This window comes from Hyperolius riggenbachi, chromosome 1 (genome assembly GCF_040937935.1).
Source record: "Hyperolius riggenbachi isolate aHypRig1 chromosome 1, aHypRig1.pri, whole genome shotgun sequence".
Taxonomy (NCBI): Eukaryota; Metazoa; Chordata; class Amphibia; order Anura; family Hyperoliidae; genus Hyperolius; species Hyperolius riggenbachi.
Genome location: NC_090646.1, coordinates 85,628,337 through 85,651,456, shown reverse-complemented (window position 1 = coordinate 85,651,456; position 23,120 = coordinate 85,628,337). Strand labels below are relative to the sequence as shown.

The 23,120-nt window shown below is 45.1% G+C and overlaps 3 protein-coding genes across 4 annotated transcripts in view; 1 reads left to right on the top strand and 2 right to left on the bottom strand.

The window, feature by feature from the left end:
- The window catches only part of LOC137545634 (proprotein convertase subtilisin/kexin type 6-like), a 51,667-nt gene extending 43,597 nt beyond the window's left edge, over positions 1 to 8,070 (bottom strand). The window contains exon 1 of the mRNA XM_068267085.1: positions 7,868 to 8,070. Within this exon, the coding sequence (XP_068123186.1) occupies positions 7,868 to 7,916 (49 nt within the window). The 5' untranslated portion in view covers positions 7,917 to 8,070. The remainder of the gene's footprint in view (positions 1 to 7,867) is intronic.
- A 6,367-nt stretch (positions 8,071 to 14,437) lies between these two features.
- Positions 14,438 to 17,708, top strand: LOC137563540 (uncharacterized). 2 transcript variants are annotated; one of them, XM_068276141.1, is made up of 3 exons: positions 14,438 to 14,538; positions 15,061 to 15,162; positions 16,767 to 17,708. In XM_068276141.1, the coding sequence occupies exons 1-3, from the start codon at positions 14,525 to 14,527 to the stop codon at positions 17,620 to 17,622; spliced, it is 972 nt and encodes a 323-aa protein (XP_068132242.1). In that variant the 5' UTR covers positions 14,438 to 14,524; the 3' UTR covers positions 17,623 to 17,708. The 2 variants fall into 2 exon arrangements, with proteins under 2 accessions (XP_068132242.1, XP_068132233.1); XM_068276132.1 differs by lacking the exon at positions 14,438 to 14,538 and having other exon boundaries at positions 14,745 to 15,162.
- On the bottom strand, positions 15,213 to 18,217 carry LOC137563535 (uncharacterized). The gene is made up of 3 exons (XM_068276120.1): positions 17,964 to 18,217; positions 16,559 to 16,721; positions 15,213 to 16,047 (listed from the first exon to the last, which is right to left on the bottom strand). Exons 1-3 carry the CDS (start codon positions 18,178 to 18,180, stop codon positions 15,228 to 15,230), a joined length of 1,200 nt encoding a protein of 399 aa, XP_068132221.1. The 5' UTR covers positions 18,181 to 18,217; the 3' UTR covers positions 15,213 to 15,227.
- Between the last annotated feature and the right edge of the window lie 4,903 nt (positions 18,218 to 23,120).

Below are 23,120 nucleotides of genomic sequence, written 5' to 3'. Positions count from 1 at the left end.
CACAATTGACTAGTTCATATGCATTTTTTTTATTGATGCATTCAATTAAAGAAGAATAAAACATATACCACAAATATCTTGCATAGATTTTCAGAGGCATCATATATTTCATTCAAACAATGGAGAATAAAGAAGCCAGTGTCAAGTGAGCGATTGACTCTTTGTAGGTACACATCCCACCCATGTGGCATAGCTGGTAAGCAAGGTCAATAAGTGACGAGAAGGTCTGTGCACAGCTAGGGCGCTTTCAGGTATTTTTTAAGCGTTGGCGATTTCAGAAATCGCCATAAAAGCACTTGTGCAAAGATTCCCTGAGAGTGTTTACATCTGAGCAGTTAGATTCCGATCCGCTCAGCAAAGCGCTGCCTGTACCATTTTCTGAGCATTTTTGCCCTGAATGGAAGGTATAGAGAAATTGCAAAGCAGTTGAAAAAGCGCTTTGTATAGCTGTATAAAACCCTGACATAATATTTAATAAAAAACATGTTTTCCTACTTTTCATATGCCATATGGTTATCATATTTGCATTTGTGCATAGGTATTATTCATTTAGAAATTACAAGTTCCCAAAAGTACAGTTTTTTGCTTTGTGGGCTGCCTTTGCATTTTATTCATAACTGGTTTTATTCATCTTGTATTGAAGGCAGAAATGCTTTTAGGGCTCGTTCCCACTATCGCGAATCCGCATGCGTCCAACGCATGCGGATTCGCACATGTAATGTGAGTGGATGGGGCTGTTTCCACTCCTGCGGTGGCGTTGTGCGTTTTTTGTTGCGGAGAAAAAACGCACAAAAGAGGCAACGATTTCGCCTGCGTCTGGAATCCGTGCGAATCGCCGCTAATGTATTTAATAGTAAAAACGCATGCGTTTGTTACATGCGTTTTTACCCGCGATTTCGCACCTTTTTCAATTTTATTTTGCCCTGGCAGTGTCATGGTTAATTTCGCATGGCACCCTGCCATGCGAAATCGCACGCGAAATCGCGGGTAAAAACGCATGCAGAAACGCATCCGCATGCGTTTTTACAAGCGTCGGAATGCCGGCGAATCGCGTCGCAACAGTGGAAACAAGCCCTGAGTGTTTGTGTCCGGGAGCTTCTGCACAGTCAGAATGTGTCACATTCCTCACTTGATACAATGAAGTAAACACAAGATAACATTATCTACACTTAGGATGCGTCCAGCTTTCCCTGCACTGAACTTGCAAGCTCTGTTTAACTAACAATGCTGTTCTAGTTAAAAAGTAAATGCACACAAGGTAGCTCAATGGAATTGCAGAAACGTGATTTTTTGGTGCGTTTTTTTTTTTTTTTTTTTTTTTTAAATAGGATACTGTATTTTACTTCATTATTTAGGGAAAATAAAAACACAACACACACCAAATACACAAACGCATAGAAAAACTCTGCACTGCCTAGTGAGCTCCCAGCCACACTGTACCTGTTAACGTGCGCATTTAGCGGAATGCATGACATGCAGTGCGTTACCATACAGCAACCCAACACTACCGCCACACTGAACGCTGCATAGGTGCTGCACTGTGGTGAGCTGTGTTACAAAGTGGCCGCTAAAGCTGGGACCCACTGGGGCGATTTTGGCAGCGTTTTGGGATCGCCGACAATTCCCAAAAACACTTTGCCAATGAAAATGCGTTGTGTGGAACCAGGGGCATAACTAGACATTGCTGGGCCCACCTGCAAAACTTTGGATGGGCCCCCCCACCCCCCTCGCTTTCTGCACAGGAAAACTGAGGACCAATGTGTTTTCCCCATGCAGATAAAAACACCTGGGGCGCGTTTCCACTTGTGCGGTACGAATTAGTTATAAAAATTGCAAAACGAATTTGCACGCGGATGCAAATTTTACTGCAAATTCGCTGGCGTTTTCACATGTTAGTAAGTATGCGAATTTAACTGTCAGTGCCTGTGTGCTTTTACATTGATTTTATGCGAAAACGCCTGCGAATTCGTGGTAAAATTTGCATATGAAAACGCATGCGAATTTCTTATGAAATATATTGTATGCGAATTGCACACCGCAAGGCAGTGTGCGAATTCTGATGGCTGCCGTGCAGATTTTTCCTGCACACAAAACCGCTCAGGATTTCTGACAAGTGGAAACAGGCCCATTCACTTGTATTGGTTATGCGAATCTGCATGCAGAAAACGTATGCAGATTCGCACAAGTGGAAACGGGCCCTTAGACTTAAAGGAAATGTCAGGCAATCTATGCTACCCCTAGATCTACTCACCCGGGGCTTCCTCCAGCCCCTTGCAGCCGACAAGTCCCTCGTTGCAGCTCTGCTCCCAGTACATACATACATACAGACACAGCCATATTATTTTACTACATGAGAGCACATGCTATATGGAGGGACAACAATGACATGCTGAACATAACATATAGTATTCACTGAAACTTTGGCAAAACATTCAGAATGTCACTGATTGATATCACAGGATCTAAGGACTCAATGAGAGACACAAGCTCTTAATGAGGCAGCAACAGTAATGCTGGGAATACACGTTTCGTTTTTGCCTTCGTTTTAGCCTTCGTTTCAATTGTGCCTTTTGTCCTTTTCGTTCCCAAAATAATCGAACGTACGGTTAATATCACCACCCACGGTTTCAGTTTTTTTTTCCGATTCTGATGGTTTCGTTTTTCCAATAATCGAAGGCTGCAAAGAAACGAAACGAAAATCCCTTTTTACAGGGACGGACTAACATAAACGAACATATAATCGATCTGAACAGCCATCAAGCCTACCAATGACTCGATTAGATGGATAAAGAGAGATAATATCAAACATGTTCGATCACTAGTCGTTCGTTTTTGGGGTCTATTAATCGAAACTATAATGAGATTATGACTATTTTCACATACGTTTTCAACACTCGATTCGTTTACTGAACGAATCGAAGGCTAAAACGAAGGCAAAAACGAAACGTGTATTCCCAGCATAAGACTTCAATCTCCACTCCACTATGTTGTAAAGGTAATCAGAGCCATAAGGTCATTACCCTGTGTATGATAAGAATCTAGGAATCCTTTGAGATTGATTGCTGAAAAGGGAAAGTCTACAACTTTTTTTCAAAATGACTCCTTTGTTTGTAAAGTTGTACATGAAGTCATCAGAACTTTGCAGCAGTGAGAGACAGATGTTTTTTATGAACCCTAGGGAGCAGGAACAGTGTACAAATTCCAAAGTGTGTAGGAGTCCTTATCTGTGTTGTGGACACATGCAGTTAATATAACAATGGTGTGAGAGCAGAATACGTTTTTTCTCGCCATGCCCTTAGCTGTCAGTCTCTCAAACTTTTCCTCCCATGGGCCCCCTGTGGTTTCTGGGTCCCCCTGCGGAGGCATCCCTTACAGGGTCTATTGTTGCGTCCCTGTGGGGAACCCACTAGTGCGATTGAGATTAGGGATAACCGCAGGATATGCAGCATTTTGAGTGGTCACTGCTGGTGCATTTTGTGCTCACTGCTGTGTATAGTAGTGCTGGAAAGCCTCTTTGAAAAGCCATTTTGAAGCGATTTCGGGGGAGAGCGATTAGGAATTGAAATAAAATTAATTATACTTACCAGGTGTCCGTAATTCTGCCTTCTGTCTTTAGCCCCGCCCCTAGCAGATTTGGTCACTGGTGATTCTCAGATTGGTCCTAGAGGAGCACCTATGACCTCTTCCTTTAGGGGACGGGGCTACAGATGGAAGTCGGACACCTGGTAAGTATAATAAAGTTTATTTAAAAAGACAACTGTAGTGATAGGGATATGGAGGCTGCCATATTTCCTTTTAAACAGCCCTGCTGATCTATTTGACTGCAGTAATGTCTGAATCATACCAGGAACAAGCATACAGGTAATCTTGCCAGATCTGCTGCATGCTTGTTCAGGATCTATGACTCAAGCCTCCCAAAAATCATGCTTTTATTTTAAAAAAAACCTCTTTAGCATGATTGCAGCACCTAAAATGCTGCATCCCCATGGGGGAAAAAAAATAAAATTCGATGAATTGCCCCAAACTCCCTGGGGCTAATTGCTGGGATCGCTTCCTAGTAGAGGCAGAGCTTTGGGCTGTAGCTCTGCCTCCAGTACAGTCAATCTGCGCTGATCGCCGCCTCTCCCCACCCATCTCAGTGAAAGAAGACTGAGAGGGGCGGGGAGAGGCGGAGATCCATGCAGATTGATGGAGTAGAGGCTCTACTCCATCAATCTGCATGGATCTCTGCCTCTCCCCGCCCCTCTCAGTCTTCTTTCACTGAGATAGGTGGGGAGAGGCGGCGTTCAGCGCAGATTGACTGTACTGGAGGCAGAGCTACAGCCCAAAGCTCTGCCTCCCCCAGGCAGCAAAATCCACAATCTGGACAGTCGTGGACTTTTGCCCTGGGAGTTAGGGGTCATTAATTGAGTTTTCAGCCGTGGGGATGTGGCATTTTAGGTGCTGCAATAATGCTTAAGAGGTTTTTAAAATAAAAACATTTTAGGAAGGCTTCAGAGTCTCGTTAATGGATAGGCCAAATTCCACTGGAGCAATTGCGATTAGCAAAATTGATATCGTGGGACATGCAGCATTTTCATGGTGTTAGCATCTGCGTTTCTGCAATGTAAAGTATATAAACGCTGGCGTAATCGCTCTTGAATCGCTATACAGAGTGATTTGCTAGCATTTTTAAATTACTTCAAACTTGCACAAAAAATAAAAAAAAATAATAATAATTAAAATTGAAAGGACCAATCAGAATTAAAAAAAAAAATGCTAATCGCTACACAATCGCTGGCAAAAAGCTTACACTTTTTAAAATAAAAAAAAAAACACAAAAAAAAAAAAACGGTACTTATCCGTTAGCCGGGCGCATCCAGCAGGTGGCGCTGTTGATAATTCCAATCATAATTACTTCACGTCAACCTGTGAATGTAAACGCCGGATGCGCCCGGCTTAAACAGATCAAGCCGCCGGCTAGCTTCGTGTCTCGCTCTTCTCCCCCTCTTGCCCTCTCTCCTATAGAACACTGGGGAGGGGACATGCGTGTCCCCCCAGAGTCGTTCGTTGCAATGCCGCGACGAACGACTCTGGGGGGACACGCATGTCCCCTCCCCAAGGCTCATACGAGAGAGGGCAAGAGGGGGAGAAGAGCGAGACACGAAGCAAGCCGGCGGCTTGATCTGTTTAAGCCGGGCGCATCCGGCGTTTACATTCACAGGTTGACGTGAAGTAATTATGATTGGAATTAACATCAACAGTGCCACCTGCCGGATGCGCCCGGCTAACGGATAAGTACCCAAAAATCTTTAGAAGACGCTCATGAAACACGCTAGCTATTACAATATCGGTTTGCGCTTTGCAGTGGGTTCCAGGCCTTACTGCTGCTGGCCTTTGGCAAGGTTCACATCTATCAGTGCAGAATCCTCATGTTCTTTGCATGTGCTCTTTCACGAGTTGATAATAAAGTCAATAAGAATTCACACGCGAAGTGCAGACTTTTTTGTGCATGCAAAAACGCAAATGCAATTTTTTAACAAAAAGTGCAACTTCATTAATACATTTTTGCAAATTTACATGGGATTTTTTTTAAAAGTATGAATCCTGCTTTAGGGCTCGTTTCCACTAGTGCGGTGCGGAATCGCCGCATATCACTGCTGACAAAATCGCATGCGGATGCGATTCCGCATGCGTTTTTTGCCGCGATTTCGCATGCGATTTCGCATAGGCAGGGTATATGCGATTTTAACCATGTCACTGCCTGTGTCAATTTACATTACTTTCAATGCGAAATCGCACGCGAAATCGCGGCAAAAAACGCATGCAAAAAACGCATGCGATTTCCCTATTAAATACATTGCCTGCGATTCGCCTGCATTCCACACGCAGGCGAATTCTGCAGGGTCTACCGTGCAGAAAAATCCTGCACATAAAAACGCAAATGAAAACTGAGAAGTGGAAACAGTCGCATCCACTTGTATTGCCTATGCGAATCCGCATGCGTTGTCTGCATGCGAATTCGCGCTGGTGGAAACGGGCCCATAAGGGCCCGTTTCCACTAGGGCGAATTCGCATGCGTGGCCTGCATGCGAATTCGCATAGGCAATGAAAGTGGATGGGACTGTTTCCACTTGTCAGGACTTCTGAGCGTTTTTCTGTGCAGGATTTTTCTGCACGGTAGAGCCTGCAGAATTCGCCTGCGTGAGGAATGCAGGCGATTCGCACATAATGCATTTAATAGGGAAAACGCACATGCGTTTTTTGCCGCGATTTCGCGTGCGAATTCGCATGAAAACTAATGCAAATTGAACCAGGCAGTGACATGGTTAAATTCGCATATACCCTGCCTATGCGAAATCGCATGCGAAATCGCGGCAAAAATCGCCCGCGGAATCGCATCCGCATGCGATTTCATCAGCGGTGGAATCCCGGTGATTCGCACTGCACTAGTGGAAACGGGCCCACAGTGCTGTCTTTTGCCCAGTATAGCAGTATACAGACAGCACATGGGCTGCACAATGAAATCATATTCATGTCATCTGAGCAAGCAGGCTTCAGGGCCTGGCACTTCACTTTCCAGCACTTCAATCCAGCAAAACCAGCAGTCAGCTGAGTCCCTGATCTGCTGCATGCTTGTTCAGGGTCTATTACTAAACGTATTACACAGGATCAGGAAGACTGACAGGCAACTGGTATTGTTTAAAAGGAAACAAATATGGCAGCCTCCAGATCCCTCTCACCCCGGGTTCCCTTACACAATACCTGTTGCCTGGCAGTCTTGGATATCTTTAGTGTGAATAGCACACCTGAAGAAAAAAAAAAAAAAAAAAAAAAAAAAAAAAAAAAAAGCATTCAGCTAATTTTGTCAGATTGGTGTCATAAACACCTCATCTGCATGCTCAGTTCAGGGTCTGCAGCTAAAAGTATTAGAGGCAAAGGATCAGCAGGACAGTCAGGCAATATGCATTGTTTAAGAGGAAATAAACATGGCAGCTTCAAAACCCTCTAAATTCAAGTATGCTTTAAAAACCACCCTGGCGTTCTGATTAAATCGCCAGGGTGGCTGCGGGAGGTTTTTTTTTTTTAATAAAAAAAAAACTATTTCATGCAGCCAACTGAAAGTTGGCTGCATGAAAGCCCACTAGAGGGCGCTCCGGATGCGTTCTTCTGATCGCCTCCGGCGGCCAGAAGTAACACGGAAGGCCGCAATAAGCGGCCTTCCGTGTTTCGCTTACCTCGTCGCCATGGCGACGAGCGGAGTGACGTCATGGACGTCAGCCGACGTCCTGACGTCAGCCGCCTCCGATCCAGCCCTTAGCGCTGGCCGGAACTGTTTGTTCCGGCTACGCTGGGCTCGGGCGGCTGGGGGGACCCTCTTTCGCCGCTGCACGCGGCGGATCGCCGCGCTGCAGCGGCGATCAGGCAGCACACGCGGCTGGCAAAGTGCCGGCTGCGTGTGCTGCTTTTTATTTGGTGAAAATCGGCCCAGCAGGGCCTGAGCGGCAGCCTCTAGCGGTGTTGGACGAGCTGAGCTCGTCCAGACCGCTCAGCAGGTTAAAGTACATAATCATTTCCTTTTAAACAAATCAGATTGCCTGGCAGTCCTGCTGATCCTCTGCCTCTAATACTTTTATGCTAGGTATCAAAAATAATAGCAGACATTATCCATCGAACCATCTATCTGCCAAAAGAAGTATGGTGTGTACCTAACATTAGCCATATACTGTGAACAAGCAGGTGTTTCTGACTGAGGTCTGAATGGATTAGCTGCATGCTTGTTTTAGGTGTATAGATACAACAGCCAAATGGCTCAGCACAGCAAGGCTGCAAGGCAACTGGTATTGTTTAATGCAGGTAGCTAGTTTTTGTGCTGATCATCACTTACCTATGGAGGAGAGGGCAGCCAGGAGCCCCCACAGGCAGTGGCTATACATTGTCACAGCAGCATGTTGTCCTCACACACAGGACCTCTTCATATCAGATCACAGAACTTCTGAAAAAATGAGAACTGGTAACTTCCCCCTTCCTCAGTGATTGCAGCTTGTACTGAGCCAGTCTGACTCATCAGCTGACAGAGATCATGTGGCTGACTCACAGCTCCAGGCAGAACTTATTGAGGTGGATTGGTGAGCCCAGATACTAATCCCTCCCTCCCTGAAACTATTGTTCCCTTGTGTTGCTTTTCTATTTCTGTGTTCCTCAAAGCAGGGTGTGCTGCAGTGTCTCATTTCCAGTCCTTGGCTTCCTGGTTAGAGGTGAAGTCCCTCTGCTGAAGAGAAGACACTTTGTATTCCACAGATGTCTCTCTGTTATGCTTGATGAGCTGCTCTTTATAAATAAATATAGCAAAAAAAAAGAAAAGAAAAAAACCAGCATGCTTCATTGGTCATAATTATGTTTCATATCAAAAAAGCAGAAATGGTTTTAATGTGCTGTCAGTGTTACTGTGGAAAAACTGAGGTACTTGAAGTGACATGTGACAGGATGAGATAAAAGTGTACAGTCTCAATCCCACACAGAGGTCCTTTTACACTTAAAGGGCTTGTTCACACCTAGGGCATTTTGTGTTTTGTTTTTTTGAGCACCGTCGATTTTTAGAAACACCATGAAATCGCTAGTACAGCGAATCCTTATGGGATAGTTCATATCAGCGCGCTGTGTCCGCTTTCTGCTCAGCAAAGCGCTGCCTGTACCATTTTCGGGGCAATTTCGCTACAATAGACGGTATAGGAAAAACGCAAAACGCTCACAAATTGCTTTATCCGGCGACTGCGTTTGTGCTTTTATGAATAAGTGCATTGTATTTATTTATTTCCTGGTTGAAAGAGTTCACTTCCTGACTGATGTCATCATTCAAAAAATGGAATCGCTCTGCAAAAGCGCTTACAGAAGCGCTTTGTATAAAATCGTAGCGTGCAGTGGAGCACACACGAGAGGGGAAAAAGAGCGCAAAGAATCAAAAATCGCTGGCCTCAGCGATTTCGATTGTTTAGATGTGAACAAGGCCAAACTGAAAAGGATATCGATTTTTCCTTTTAAAATTATACCAGATGCCTGACTCTCCTGCTGATCCTGTGTTTCTAATACTTTTAGCCACAGCCCCTGAACAAGCATGCAGATCAGGTGCTTTGACTGAAGTCAGACTGGATTAGCTGCATGCTTGTTTCTGGTGTGTAATTCAGCCATTGCTGAAGCCAAAGAGATCAGCAGGACTACCAGGCAACTGGTATTGTTTAAAAGGAAACATCCACATCCCTCTCATTTAGGCTGCTTTCACAGTAAGATGCTACAGGCGCACGTTAGTGCAGCCTGTAACGCAGCCCAACGCATAGTAATGTAAAATCAATGGGCTGTTCACAGTGCCCACGTTGCGTTACAGGGTAACGCTGCACGTTCTGGGAAAGTGCAGCATGCAGTACGTTATATGCGGCTAAGCCACGTTAGACTGTTTGCACATGCTCAGTAATGTTGGAGGAGGAGGTCTCCCCTCCTCCTCCGCAGCCAGCCACATGGCTAATAAATATTCACTTGCACTGTGGTGACTCTGGTGGGACTGTAGTGTTGTCCGGATCATGAACGAATCGTTCATTTGATCTGGATCTTTTTTGTGAGTCGAATCATCCGGATCATCATAATGAAAGATTCGGTTCAGTAGCCTTAAAGTTCCCTTTAAAGCAGAACTGAAATGATAAAAAAAAAAAAAAGAAAAAAAAAAGAAAAAGATTTTCACTTACCTGGGGCTGGGCTTCTGCCAGCCCCTGCAGCCTCCCTGTGCCGGCGCCGTCTCTCAACGATTCACTGGTCCTTCGCAGCGGCTCCGTTTCTTGACCACCAGCTTACAAGTTGACAGCCACTGCGCCTGCACGGCCCTGGCCACGCGTTCGGGAGTTTCCTGTGCAGGCGCAATACAAGAAAACCTCATACTGCGTCAGCGCAGGATGCTCCCGGCGAGAGGAACACGAACAAGGATGCACACAGGCAGGGCCAGGTTGCATCCCACCAGGCGTCATGTGACTACCAGCCTCCTCCTTCCAGGTTGAAGGAGGAATCGTAGTCACATGACCGAGGTGGGGCGCAAATGAGGCGGAAGATGCTTGAAGCTTGGAAAAAAACGCCCCGCAGCAGTTGAAGATGGAAGTCTGGGTAAGTTTTAACCCACCCTCGCCCGCCCGCTCGGCTTCTGCACCTTTCCTCACCCGCCTGCTCAGGTATGGCCCGGTTCGCAGACCTCCACCTCTAGTGTGTAGGTAAACCCTCATACTACTTGGAGGTGGTAAAGTTAGTCAATGATTGGCCAATCATAATTGAAAGTGTGTACTAGGCTTTAGTTCAGTTTCCCGTTTGTTTCTAAACGCGGCGGTCCCGAAAGGTTGCACCGCATGTTACCACTGTGGTGCGACCATACAGCAAAGCATAGTTTTCAATGAACGTATACCTCACTTCCAGGTTAACCACAGACACAACGCTCTTGCTTAAAGGGGTTCTTTCGTGAAAAAAGTAGGCAGTTAAAAAATGTGACAGATGACAGGTTTTGGGCCGGTCCATCTTTTTAAGGGGAATTCTCAGGGCTTTCTTTGTTTTCAACAGCAATTCCTGAACAACAGTTGCAAAATCTAACTGACATAATAGTGTACAAGTGATTAGGGAGGCCGGCTGGTATCTTGCTATTTTGGCAGTTAAACTGTTGTTCAGGAAATGCTGTTGAAAGCAAAGAAAGCCCTGAGAATTCCCCTTAAAAAGATGGACCGGCCCAAAACGTGTCTTTTTTCGCGAAAGAACCCCTTTAACTACGGCCTCAATTCACAAAGCTTTATCAAACACTTTATCGATCGTTTGATAATTTACCTCATGGGTAAAATCTAATTTTGAATTCACTAAAATTGTATAGATTTATCGAATGTTTAAGTTCAATAAATCTATAGCACCTTAGTGAATTCAAAATTAGATTTTACCCATGAGGTAAATTATCAATCGTTCGATAAAGTGTTTGATAAAGCTTAGTGAATTGAGGCCTTAGTCAGGACCCGTCACGTTGCGTTGCGATAACTGTGAACACTTCATAGGATTAGGTGTGAAAGGCCTGGGACCCACCAGCAGCTTTAGTAGCGTTTGCCTATAGTCGGCGATCGGCAAAGTGCTATGGCAGTGGAAGCCTAGGAGCGTGGTTCCATTGCAGCGCTTGCGCTCGGTGATCAGGCTCAGTGCCGTAGCAATAGGGGATACAGAGGTTGCGACTGCACTGGAGCCCCTGGACCAGAGGGGCCCTCTAGAGGCCTTCCTTTATCCATCATATTAGCTTCTCATTGGTGCTAATGAACTCCTCTATATGTGCATTGCATAGTGGTAATCCTTAGGGCTGGAACAAAAAAAGGAAAAAGAGGTACCTGGCACCAGTATGCAGCAGGGATCCGTAGTCCACAGGTGGGCTCACGTCTAGCGTGCTTCCGTGTGCAATAGTCCAATCATCCAAAAAGAGAGTAGAGACAGGCACTGCCAACTAAAAGCCCTTTATTGTGGCTGGATAGTGGTATAGAGCAGGGGGGGGGAACAAATAATCCTTAGGGCCAGCTCACACTCGGAGCTTGGAGCGATTTGCGGGCAAAATCTTGCGATTGAACACAATTTGCGCTTGTGATTCACGTTTAATAGAATGAGAATCACAGCGCAATCGCCCCCGAAACGCTGCATGCATCACATTTGCTGCTGTTTGAATGTATCCATAGGGATACATTAGTAACAGCGCTTTGCCGATCGCCGGTGATCAGGAAAGCGCTGTAAAATTGCCCAGTGTGAACCAGCCCTTAACAAACTGTTTCCTTAGGTCTGGAGTCCACTAGAAAGCACAAAGCGATCTGTGGTAGCACTTTGCAAGCGATTTTGGGAGCGATTTCCCTGCTCCTATACAATACATTAGAATGGAAACGCTCCCTAAATCCTGCATGTCCTGCAATCACGATTTGCCTAATCGTAATCACTCTAGTGGAATCTGTCCCATTCATTTACATTGGCAGAGCGTTTAGGGAAATCTCCAGTGATTTAAAGCACTCCCTAAGGCCCCGTTCACACTGCACGCGTTTCCAGCCGCGTTTTGTAAACGCGTGCAGGTGGCCGACACGCAGCAATCATTCTTACCTCAGGCGGCAAAAAGTCTAGGGCCGGCCCTGGTTCCAGGCCTTACTCTGATTACACCTCTCTGAGGGCTGGAACCCACTTTTTTTGGATTTTTTGAGCGTTTAGGGAGCATGAGAAATCGCTAGTGATTCCCTAAACGCTCTGCCAATGTAAATGGATGGTGCAAATTCCACAGAAGCGATTGCGATTAGCAAAATTGCAAACGCAGGGCATGCAACATTTTGTTCACGTTTGCGCTTCAATGTAAAGTATATAATCACTGGTGTAATCGCTCATCAAAACCAGCACGGAGCGATTTTGCTAGCATTTTAAAGTTACTGCACACTGTAACAAAGTTCAAATTAATTCAAAGGACCAATCAGACTTTAAAACGCTAAGGGCCCTTTCACACCAGAGGGATTTTTCGGCGTTTTAACGCCACGGCTGAAGTTGGCGTTTTGCTAGGTAAAAGAAAGTCCATAGACTTTCATTTTACCTTTCACATCTAACTCGGCGTTTTGGAGCGTTGCGTTTCAACGCTCCCAGGAGCTTTTTCAGGGCTGTTTACAGCCGAAGTTGGCTGTTGGCGTTTCAATGATAGTCAATGGAAAACGCCAACTTCAGCGTTTTCAAAGCCTTTTAAAAGCGTTTTCAAAGCGTTTTACAGCTATCTTGTTCACTTATTTTTATAGAAGAAAAAAAAAAGGACGTTTTCATATGGGCTGTAAAACTCTTTCAAAAGGCTTTGAAAACGCTATGTATTGGCGTTAAGCAAAAGGCTGACTTTCAGCCTTTTCTACCGCAGCCTCTAGTGTGAAAGAGCCCTAATCGCTAATCGCTACACAACCGCTGGCAAATTGATACACTTTTTAAAATTGCTCCCTAAAACACTCATGAAATCGCTTACAAACTGCTTGTACAAAACGCTAGCGATTGCGGTTAGCGATAGCGTTTTGTAGTGGGTTCCAGGCCTGACACTGTAGCTGTCTTTAGTAGGTTTGGGGCACCATATCAGTAGAGTGCTTGGGGCCCCATGTAAAACTCGCACCAGGGCCCCAGGTTCCCACGCTACTGATCAGGTTGCAGCATTTTTGGAACGATCCCAAAAGGGATGCAGGGTCAAATAGTGATTGCACAGAGAATCATGGTGAAATTGCGGACTTCCGCGATTTTGGAAGCCAATGCTTTGCGATCCGTCCCAAAGTGACGCCAGTGGGTCCTAGGCCTGATCAAGGGGACTTTTTATCTCACCAGTTAGAAAGATCTGGAATTTTTGTTATAAAGGAGTCTTTGTGGTACAGGCTATCTATTAATAATGTTTCATTTTAGCGTTTAGTAGAGGTGAAGGTAATGGAGTGATTGATGATGATTATAATAATATGACGTTCAGAGCATTCCACATATATTGCTTTGTGTGCTTTTAGGCATGACTGGCTGAAGAAACTCATTATGTGGCTGCTCTCATAAACAAGTACAAAGGAGCTGATTAGTATGGAAACTGCTCCTAAACATCCTAATTATCATTCTGCAGTCATTAATGTGATTTACCCTCAGCTTTCTGTGATCTTAGGTGATGTTTTAATTTTATTGGCCAAATATTGTCCAGGGAACCATGTCTGCTAGCGTTATCCATATTAGGACATCAGAGTTTCTAAGGCCAGGGCCGGTTCAAGTAACAGTGGGGCCCCAGGGCTAAATGAATCCAGGAGTCCCCCTGACAGACACCACCCTTCCTCAACAATAAAGCAGCATTAGGGGCGCGTTGTTGCAGCCATATTTCCCTACAGGGCCCCTGGGTCAGCCACGCCCCCTCCCCACTTAACTGTGCTCCCCAGGGCGCCTGCAGAGTAGCAACTTGCTTGTCCCAGGCGGGAAAGCAAGCCCCTCTGTGGTGAGGTGGGATGCTACTCTTTCAGGGCTGGTGCACACCAAAAACCGCAAGCAGATCCGCAAAACGCTAGCGTTTTTTGAACCGCTTAGTGTCATTTTGATAGCGCGGTTTTGGGGCGTTTTGGGGGCGTTTTGCGTTTTTTGCGTGCGTTTTTGCAAGCGTTTTTGGAAGCGTTTTTCAGGAAAAGAGGTAGAAAGACCTTAAACAAAGGGTTAAAGTGCGATATATTGATGACACATGTGAAGCACATTGAGCAATTGAAGTAAAAAACCCAATATAAAAAGGGTGGGGTCCTTAACAACATTGTGGGTTAGTTCAGGAGAGGTGACACTGTGGTTTGTAGAGAAGAGTGACTTTTTTTTGAAAATGTTTCCTGATGTGCTGTTATTGCTCTGTGTAGCAGCATATATGAGACGTAGGCCAAGGACACGGAGATACTGGGTGCATCCCATGCTACAAGAGCGGCGCCGGAAGGGTCAATTTAGGACCCTATATAGAGATTTGAGGCACCATCCAGAAAAGTTTTTTGGCTACACCCGCATGTCTGTGTCCAGGTAAGAATACTTGTCACTTATTTGTATAATGGGGCTAAGTATTTTGGGGAGGAATGAAATTGGAAGCACTTTTTGGCCCTTAGTTAACTGTGTTTGATTGTAAACAGAAAAACAACACAATAATCAATCCGGTGTATACATAAGCTAACCAAATAACTGTGATACTTGATCCTGGTGTGTTATGTATTCAATGCCTAAGGCCTCCATCTAATTTTTCTATAGGAGTAACTACTATATTATATATCCATAGTTTACCCAAAACATTTGGAGTATATTATGACCTTACATACTCCTGGTGCATACTTCATTAAGTATATGGCAACAATCAGCATATGGGACACAGTAATGAAGCAATGTTTGAACAAAATCTTTCGTTTTAATGTTTTGTTCTTCTGTGCAAAGAATATTTTGGACATGTGTTGTCCATACTTTGCTTTCAGCAGCAAAAGTAATATGTCACAAATGAAAAATGTTTCTGCAACAAACAGTAGATCTAAAGATAAGCATGCTCTTTTTTCCTAGTTTTGATGGCCTTTTAGCCAAACTGAAGGATGCCCTTCGCCGACAAGACACTAACTTTCGCCTAGCAATCACACCAACTGAGCGACTCCTCATAACATTGAGGTAATGTAAACTAAGATCCAAATCTGAGCATTGAACGATAAAATAAAATGTAAAACTACAAAAAACTAGTCATGTTGTGATAGCAAATCACACATACTACCAGGGCCCTGATTGTAAGCATGTGTACCTGATTCAGCATTTGTATGAGGCTGGCTGTGCGATGTTAAATCAGTGTACACTGTAGAGTCACTGTGCATAGATGATGTTTGAAATCGCATACCTTGATCAGGGCGCTGAGGTGGAGGCATAGAGTAATGAGGCTGTTGACCATATGGCATGTTATGCATATGCATTGGTGGGTAGTGGGGTGGGTCATAAATGCGTTGCATATGGTAAGAGAGTTGTGGGTGTGCATTATATTGTTGGCTGGAAGCAGGCAGGTGTGGTTGCTGCAAGTAGTTGTGCACATTGTCATCTGCACGGCTCTCAGGTAGTAAGAATCTCCCCAGGGTCTCAGAGATGGCATGTCTGGCTGCCCATTGCTTATCAGGAGGCACTTTTTGTAATAGTGGCACCAAACTTAAAAGATACTGTGTGCATGGCTCTTTAAGTTGTTTCATTTCATCCTCTCGCTTCTCCATATGATCAACCGCCTTTTCTATTGAACTAATCAGCTTCTGGTCGTATTCAGCCCTGCTCATACCTCTTCCTATTCTCCTGCCTTGTGTAGCTACCCTCACACCTCTACTAGACCTGACAGTTGTGCGTGTCCGACTACTCGCTGGGCTGTGTGGTGTGTGATCTGGGGTAGTAGAGTCACTGTCTTCCAGTGTAGCAGTGTCAACATCCTGTGTAGTGTCTTCTTCAACTTCCACATCACTGGTGGTGGTAGGTGTCACCTCTACATCGTCCTCCTCAGGATCTGGTGGTAGGCTATCTTCAGTCCTTTGGAAAGGGGAAAGCACAACTTTAGTTCATGGAATAGTGACCATGGATGTCACAGCAAATATATGGGCACAATGCGATGCATCTTTCATTGCAAAACAATAGCAGTAGCCTGTCTATTTTTCCCATTATTTGTGTACATAGCTTTTAGGCACAGCCCCTGAGCAAGCATAGAGCAAAACTGGCCTGAGTAAACTAGCACTGATTTTGGTAGATGTGTGTTACAGATGTGTGATGCAGACACTACTGCAGCCAAACATATAACCAGCACTGTCAGGCAACTGTTATGTTGGGTAACGAACAGTCCACATTCCTGTCATGTAATAATCATTTTAAACTGGACCTATGCCATCCTTACATTAAGCTACGTCCCCCAATATATTTGGTAGAGTGATGGCAGATTATGCGTTCCACACTACTGAATTGCATTGTGGGCCTACTCCTTCCTTCACTGTTCTATTGGCGAAGTTGACAAACATTGCAATAGGTGAATCTTTTACGCCATACTTACTCAGCCGGTTCATGATGTTTTCTTAGAAATTCTAATATGCCACAATATTTATATTTTGTTCGCTGCGAACTTCCAGACCCACTTTTGGATTCATGGTATTGCTTTTCAATCTCCTTTTTGTAACTGTCTCTGACCGACTTCCATCTTGTCCGCAGGAGGGCAACTAGGAATAAAAATAAACATACATGTTATTTCTTTTCTTTTGCAGATTTCTGGCAACAGGGCATTCATATGCAGCACTTCACTACCAATTCCTCATGGGAAGAAGTACAATCCGATACTTAGTTTTGGACACCTGCAAATTGATCTGGAAAGTACTTCAACCGGAATTTATGCCAACTCCTGACGTACCTATGTGGGAGGCTAACATGCAGCTTTTTTGGGAGAAACATGATTTCCCTAACTGCCTTGGAGCAGTGGATGGGAAACATGTCAGGCTGGTTATGCCTGCATTCACTGGCAGTCTCTATTACAATTATAAAAAATTCTTTTCACTAGTGCTCATGGCTGTTGTGGATCCTAATTTGAAATTTATCTATGTGGATGTTGGGGCTTACGGAAGTTCCCATGATTCCTCAGTCTTCCAGCACAGTCGATTTGGCGTGAAGCTTCGCACAGGCCAGATGACTTTACCACCACCACGCCCCTGGCCTGACACTGTAGAACCACCTTACCCCTGTGTGTTTGTGGCTGATGAGGCCTTTGCACTGTCTGAGCATGTTATGAGACCGTATGCACAGAGAGATATGACTCATAAGAAAGTAGTCTTTAATAACCGTCTGACCAAAGCCAGACAAGTAGTAGAATGTGCTTTTGGAATTCTGGCAAACAAATGGCGCATTTATCACACTGCTATAAAAATGCAACCAAAGTATGCTATAATAGTGGTGAAGGCAACATGTATTTTGCATAATTATGTGAGAACACTAGATAGCATGACCATAGAGGAGGAAGAGGGGGATCTTTCAAACAGTGCTCTTGTCACTTTACCACCAGCTACTTTACGTGGTCCCATTTCTGCCATTCACAACAGAGACAAATTAGCTGATTATTTTGTGCCATAACTGTAAGAACTAAAAAACCTGCAGGCTGCTATTTACTTACATGACGAGATCAGTATTATTGTGCAAATAAACATTCTTGAAACCGTGTTGTATGTCTATATCATTCATGACACTCTAAAGTGGCAAATAGCGCCCTAATAATACATGTGAGTACATACACACACATGTACCTGCTGTTTATAAGGAGAGATGGCTATAGAGAGAACAGCTTTGCCAGAGACCTGTGATAATGAAATTTCTAATTGTTTAATTACTCATTTAGTGGAGGGGTGATGATATATTGTCTGCAAAGTGCTGCATGAAATCAATAAAATACAACAATTCTGTACACATATACTTACTCTTAGAATCCTTGCCCTTTTGGCTCAAAGTATTCCATTTTTCTCCAAGAAAATCTTTTGCAATGTTGCTCCAGATTTCATGAGCCCTTTGGTGGTCTTTATATCCAGGCAAAGACTTGTCATAAAGTTCTGGGCTGTTTTCAATCTTAATTATCAGGTTTTCTGTGGTAAACCACTTTGCTGCCATCTTCCTCCTGCGCAGTCTAAAATCCCTCATGCAAATCTGCCACACAGGAAGCACACTTTGACCTGGAAGTGCGCATTCTTGAAAAAAACGCATCCGCATCCGCATCCAAATCCGCTTGATCAAGCGGTTTTACAGGCGTTTTGCGTTTTTCCTATACTTAACATTGGAGGCAGAAACGCATCCGAAATCCAAAAAATGCCTCACCCAGGCATTTTTCGTTTCTGCAAAACGCCTGCCGCTCTGGTGTGCACCACCCCATTGAGATACATTGACCAAGCAGATCCGCAGCCGCAAGCGGATCTGAAAACGTCCAAAAAGCCGCTCGGTGTGCACCAGCCCTCAAAGATGTGGCAGGGGAGCACAGTTAGGTTGGTAGGGAGATACCTTGGATGGCCTCTATAGGATCTGGGGCCCTGGGGCAATTGCTCCCTTTGCCTCTATGGTAGCACCGGCCCTGCCTAAGGCCCGGGTCACACTTGTCTGTCTTGGTGCCCGTTTTCTGTACAGAAAAATGTATTTAAACGGAGAATTCATGTTAATGCGCTAGTTCACATTTAGGCTGGGTGCACGCATGTCAGAAATGCTAGTGTAGCGGGAAACACAACGGTTTTTGCCGCTAATGGAAGTCTATGGACCGCAGGAGAAAAACGCATGTAAAAAACGTGTATGCGTTTTTACAGTAAGCGTTCCGCAAACGCTGGCAGTGCTGCATAATATGCAGGATGGCTGCCAAAACGCACATAATGAAAGTCAATGGGAACGCAATGGTTTTCATGCGTTTTTTATGTGTTTTTGCTTGAAAAAAATTGTTTAGTGATGCATCTTCTTTTCTTGTTGTCTTCCTAGTGATTTGCATAAAACGCAATAGAAAAACACATGAACCGCAAACGCGTAAAAACGCACGCAAAATGCATCAAAAACGCAAATGCACAAAAACGCACAAAAAATGTGCAAAACGGTAGCGCGACTGTGATAAGAATTATCACAGCTTCGTGAATCAAGCCCTATGTCATATGTGAACCCAGCCTCAAAGTGTACCTGAGATGGGCAGGAGGGAAAAAATTATACATACCTGGGGCTTCCTCCAGCCCCCTCCAGGCTGATCGCTCCTTCACAAGAACAAAGAACGAAGGAGGCACTCAATTGGGGTATATAAACGTTAGTTTATCTAAATCGTTGCAGAACACAACATGTTTCAAGGTTTCCCCCTTCCTCAGGTGTACAAACAACAATGACACACAGCAACCTTATATAATACAGTGCACCACACCCATAATAGGAGGACCCTCCCCCTTCAGTCAGCTGACCATGGTGAAGTTTAGTCCATCATTAAAGTGTACCTGAGGTGACATGTGACATGATGAGATAAACATGTGTATGTACAGTGCTAAACCTATTAATAACCAGGGTGTTTTACTTGTTTTATTTTGCTGCCTGAAATAGTTAATTTTTAAGGCTGGAAATGACAGCTTCTGTCTTGTCAGAACCTTGTCAGGAATATAGTAAACATCACTGATAAGCAAATTACCACCATAAAAGTTTTTTGTGGCAAAATAAATTTTCTACATATTTCTGAGAGCAGATGGAGAAAGAAAGGGTCGATATAGTTCATGTATTTTCATTTAGGAACACTAAATAGACTGCAACTGAGCAGAGACAACAAAACATTCAATCTACTTTCTGTTTAAATATAAAATAATATCCTGGGATGTCTTACAAAGTCATTTTTAGGAGTAGGAGGATAAATATAATTGTTTATCTCATCAGTTTTTTTTCACCTCGGGTTCACTTTAACCCCTCAGGGTAAGTCCAGTAATTCTTTCTGGGCACTACATAACAAAGATGTCTACCCACATAAACACCTTGTTGAAACATAAGTGTACTCAACGTTAAGTATAGGAAAGTGGAAAATCGCTCTAAAAAGCGCTAAATCAGAGCGATTTTCTAAGTGTTTTTGTTACAGAAGCTGTTCAGTTATGGCTCTACTGTAACAAAAAATAAAAAACGCTACACCAAAACACTCCAAAAATCGGTAGGCATGATTAGAAAATTGTAAGGAACATGCCTAGAATCACCTAGAAAAATCATTTCAAAAACCGCTGAGCGTTTGCTTATGCGTTAGCACTTTTTGGTGTGCCATGCCGTACTACATTTCTCTCAATTAAACGAAAAAACTGAGCAAACTCAACATATTCAGCCAGATCTGAATAGTATCCTACAGGCAGGGCCGGCGCTGCCATAGAGGCAAAGGGGGCAATTGCCCCAGGGCCCCCGACCTCTACAGGGGCCGTGCATCGCCGACCCTGCCAAATGTTTACACATAACACATGCCGGGACACAGAGAAGGCAAGAGTTCCCGTACTGTACCGCTGTTGCTCGCCGAGACAGGTTAGTAATGGCTGCTGCAGATACAAGGGTCCTGGGGAACACTTAGGTACTGGCCGGGAAGGGGGGGGGGTTGTGTTCCGCCACGGTTGGGGGGGCTGGGGGGTGTTCGGCCACAGGGGGGGAATGTGTTCGGCCAGGGGGCCCCCGCTTCAGTTTGCCCTGATTTGGAAACCATATAAGGAGCTTTGTATACCTTGTTACATGAACCTAGTGGCCTGGGTGGACATGCCTTGGTTTTGTTTTTATCGTTGTTGGTTAATAAAGTTTCATCCTTTGAATACGCTGTATTACAGAGTGTTAATCTCATATTACTAAAGGGGAAATTCTTGCTCTTCTCTTGTCTGGGACTTCATTTCTCTCATGTGAGATTTCACAATGAATATTGGATGGAAGAGAAGACACAATCTGGAGGAAAGAGCTGGCGCGATGCCTTGTGGCAACAAATTACATTTTATGTTGGACTAAAGTCATAGCTCCCAACTGGGGGGGTGGGGGCGGGGGGGGGGGATATCAGCTACTGCATTTGAATGGTAGAGTGCTAAGCTGCATACATTTGAATAAAATTAGCATAACATTTGTATTAACTCTATATTATTAGCATCTCATTAACCTTCTCTAGATGGAGGTATTTCCTCTATATTGGCAGATGTCCCTCTGATCCTGCCGTGTTCTCCTAAAAACATCTTCTCTTGTCCAGGCTGGTTTTACCCCACTAGGAGTCCTTCTCCCCTCCAGAGCCAGAGATGATGATCAATGAATTCCAAAATTTTACAACTTGATGCAAAATTTGCAGCCTTTACACGGACAGGAAAAAAGGGCACGTTCACAACGTAATAAAATAAAAAAGCCAAAAAAATGGGTGTGGCCAGCGTTCACGGACCAGAATGTGGGTGTGGTCATGGCGGGAGCCACCTTTACATGAACTTAACAGCGGCCTAAGTAGGTCTGCCCGGCAAAAATGTTGGATGAAGCTCCCTCTCCATTAACCTTCCTGGCGGTAAGCCCGAACTGAGTTCGGGCTATGCCGCCGGAAGGCACCGCTCAGGCCCCGCTGGGCCGATTTGCATAATTTTTTTTTTGCTGCACGCAGCTAGCACTTTGCTAGCTGCGTGCAGTGCCCGATCGCCGCCGCTACCCGCCGATCCGCCGCAATTCCTCTCGCCGCGGCCGCCCCCCCCCCCAGACCCCGTGCGCTGCCTGGCCAATCAGTGCCAGGCAGCGCTATGGGGCAGATCGGAGTCCCCTCTGACGTCACGACGTCGATGACGTCATCCCGCCCGTCGCCATGGCGACGGGGGAAGCCCTCCAGGAGATCCCGTTCTTTGAACGGGATCTCCGGATCTCCGATCGCCGGCGGCGATCGGAGGGGCTGGGGGGATGCCGCTGAGCAGCGGCTATCATGTAGCGAGACTTTGTCTCGCTACATGAAAAAAAAAAAAAAAAATTTAAAAAAAAAGATTTGCTGCCCCCTGGCGATTTTTTTGCAAACCGCCAGGAGGGTTAATACAAACAGAAACAAAAATGCAGCATATCACATAAATAGGCAGTGCCACTTAGACATAACTAGTTACCTGGTTTCTGTGCTGGCTGGTCTGGCTTTCTGCTGGGCAGGCTGGCCTGCTTTCACGTTATATGACAGTCCCCCATAGCATTCAGCTACCTCCATGCCCTTTTAAGGCATCACAGCACCCAGCATGGCACCATAGCACCCAGCATCCCCCCATAGAGGCACCACAGCGCCCAGCATACCCCCATTGATGCACTACAGCTCCCAGAATGCCCACTACTAAGGCACCACAGCTCCCAACATGCCGCCATAGAGGCTCTACAGCTCTTTGGGGGTATGGTGGGAGCTGTGGTGCCTTTATGGTGACAATCTGGGAGCTGTGGTGCCTCAATGGGGACATGCTGGGAGATGTGGTGCATCAATGGGGGGGGGGATGCTGGTTGCTGTGGTGGCTCTGGGGTCATGCTGTGTGCTTTGATTCCTATATGGGGGAACGCTGGGTGCTGTGCTGCCATGCTGGGTGCTGTGCAGTGCCATGATAGGTACTGTGGTGCCTCTATGGGGCATGCTGGTTGCTGTATGGTGCCATCCATGCTGCCCTGAAAGTTAATTGGTCAATTTACATTCTCTTGCAATCTACACTGCACATAGTTCCACAGTAGTAGCTGTTGGGGGGCAAGGGGTACACCTGTCCCTGGGCGCAGCATCTGGGGGGCGCAGTTACAGGTTTTACTTATACTTTCCCTGATGCGTTCTTGTCGAAGAGTCTATGAAAGACAGTGGAAGAATCCAATCTCCTCCCCTGCTTCCTCCTGCTCTCTGCCCCGGAGTTCTGTTTTATTTTATCTCCCTGCTGTAATCAGCGCTTGCCATGCTTGCATCAGCAAAGAAGATTGTGTATTTCTGCGTATCTCCCAACTTTCTAATGCCTGGTACACACCATGCAATTTCCTGCCAGGTGTATAGGTAAAATTAATCTTTTCCGGCATGTCCGATCTGCTACTGATGGAAAACAGGATCGATTATGTGCAGTGCTGATCTGAAAATCGATCCTGTTCTTAATTAGGTGCAGATC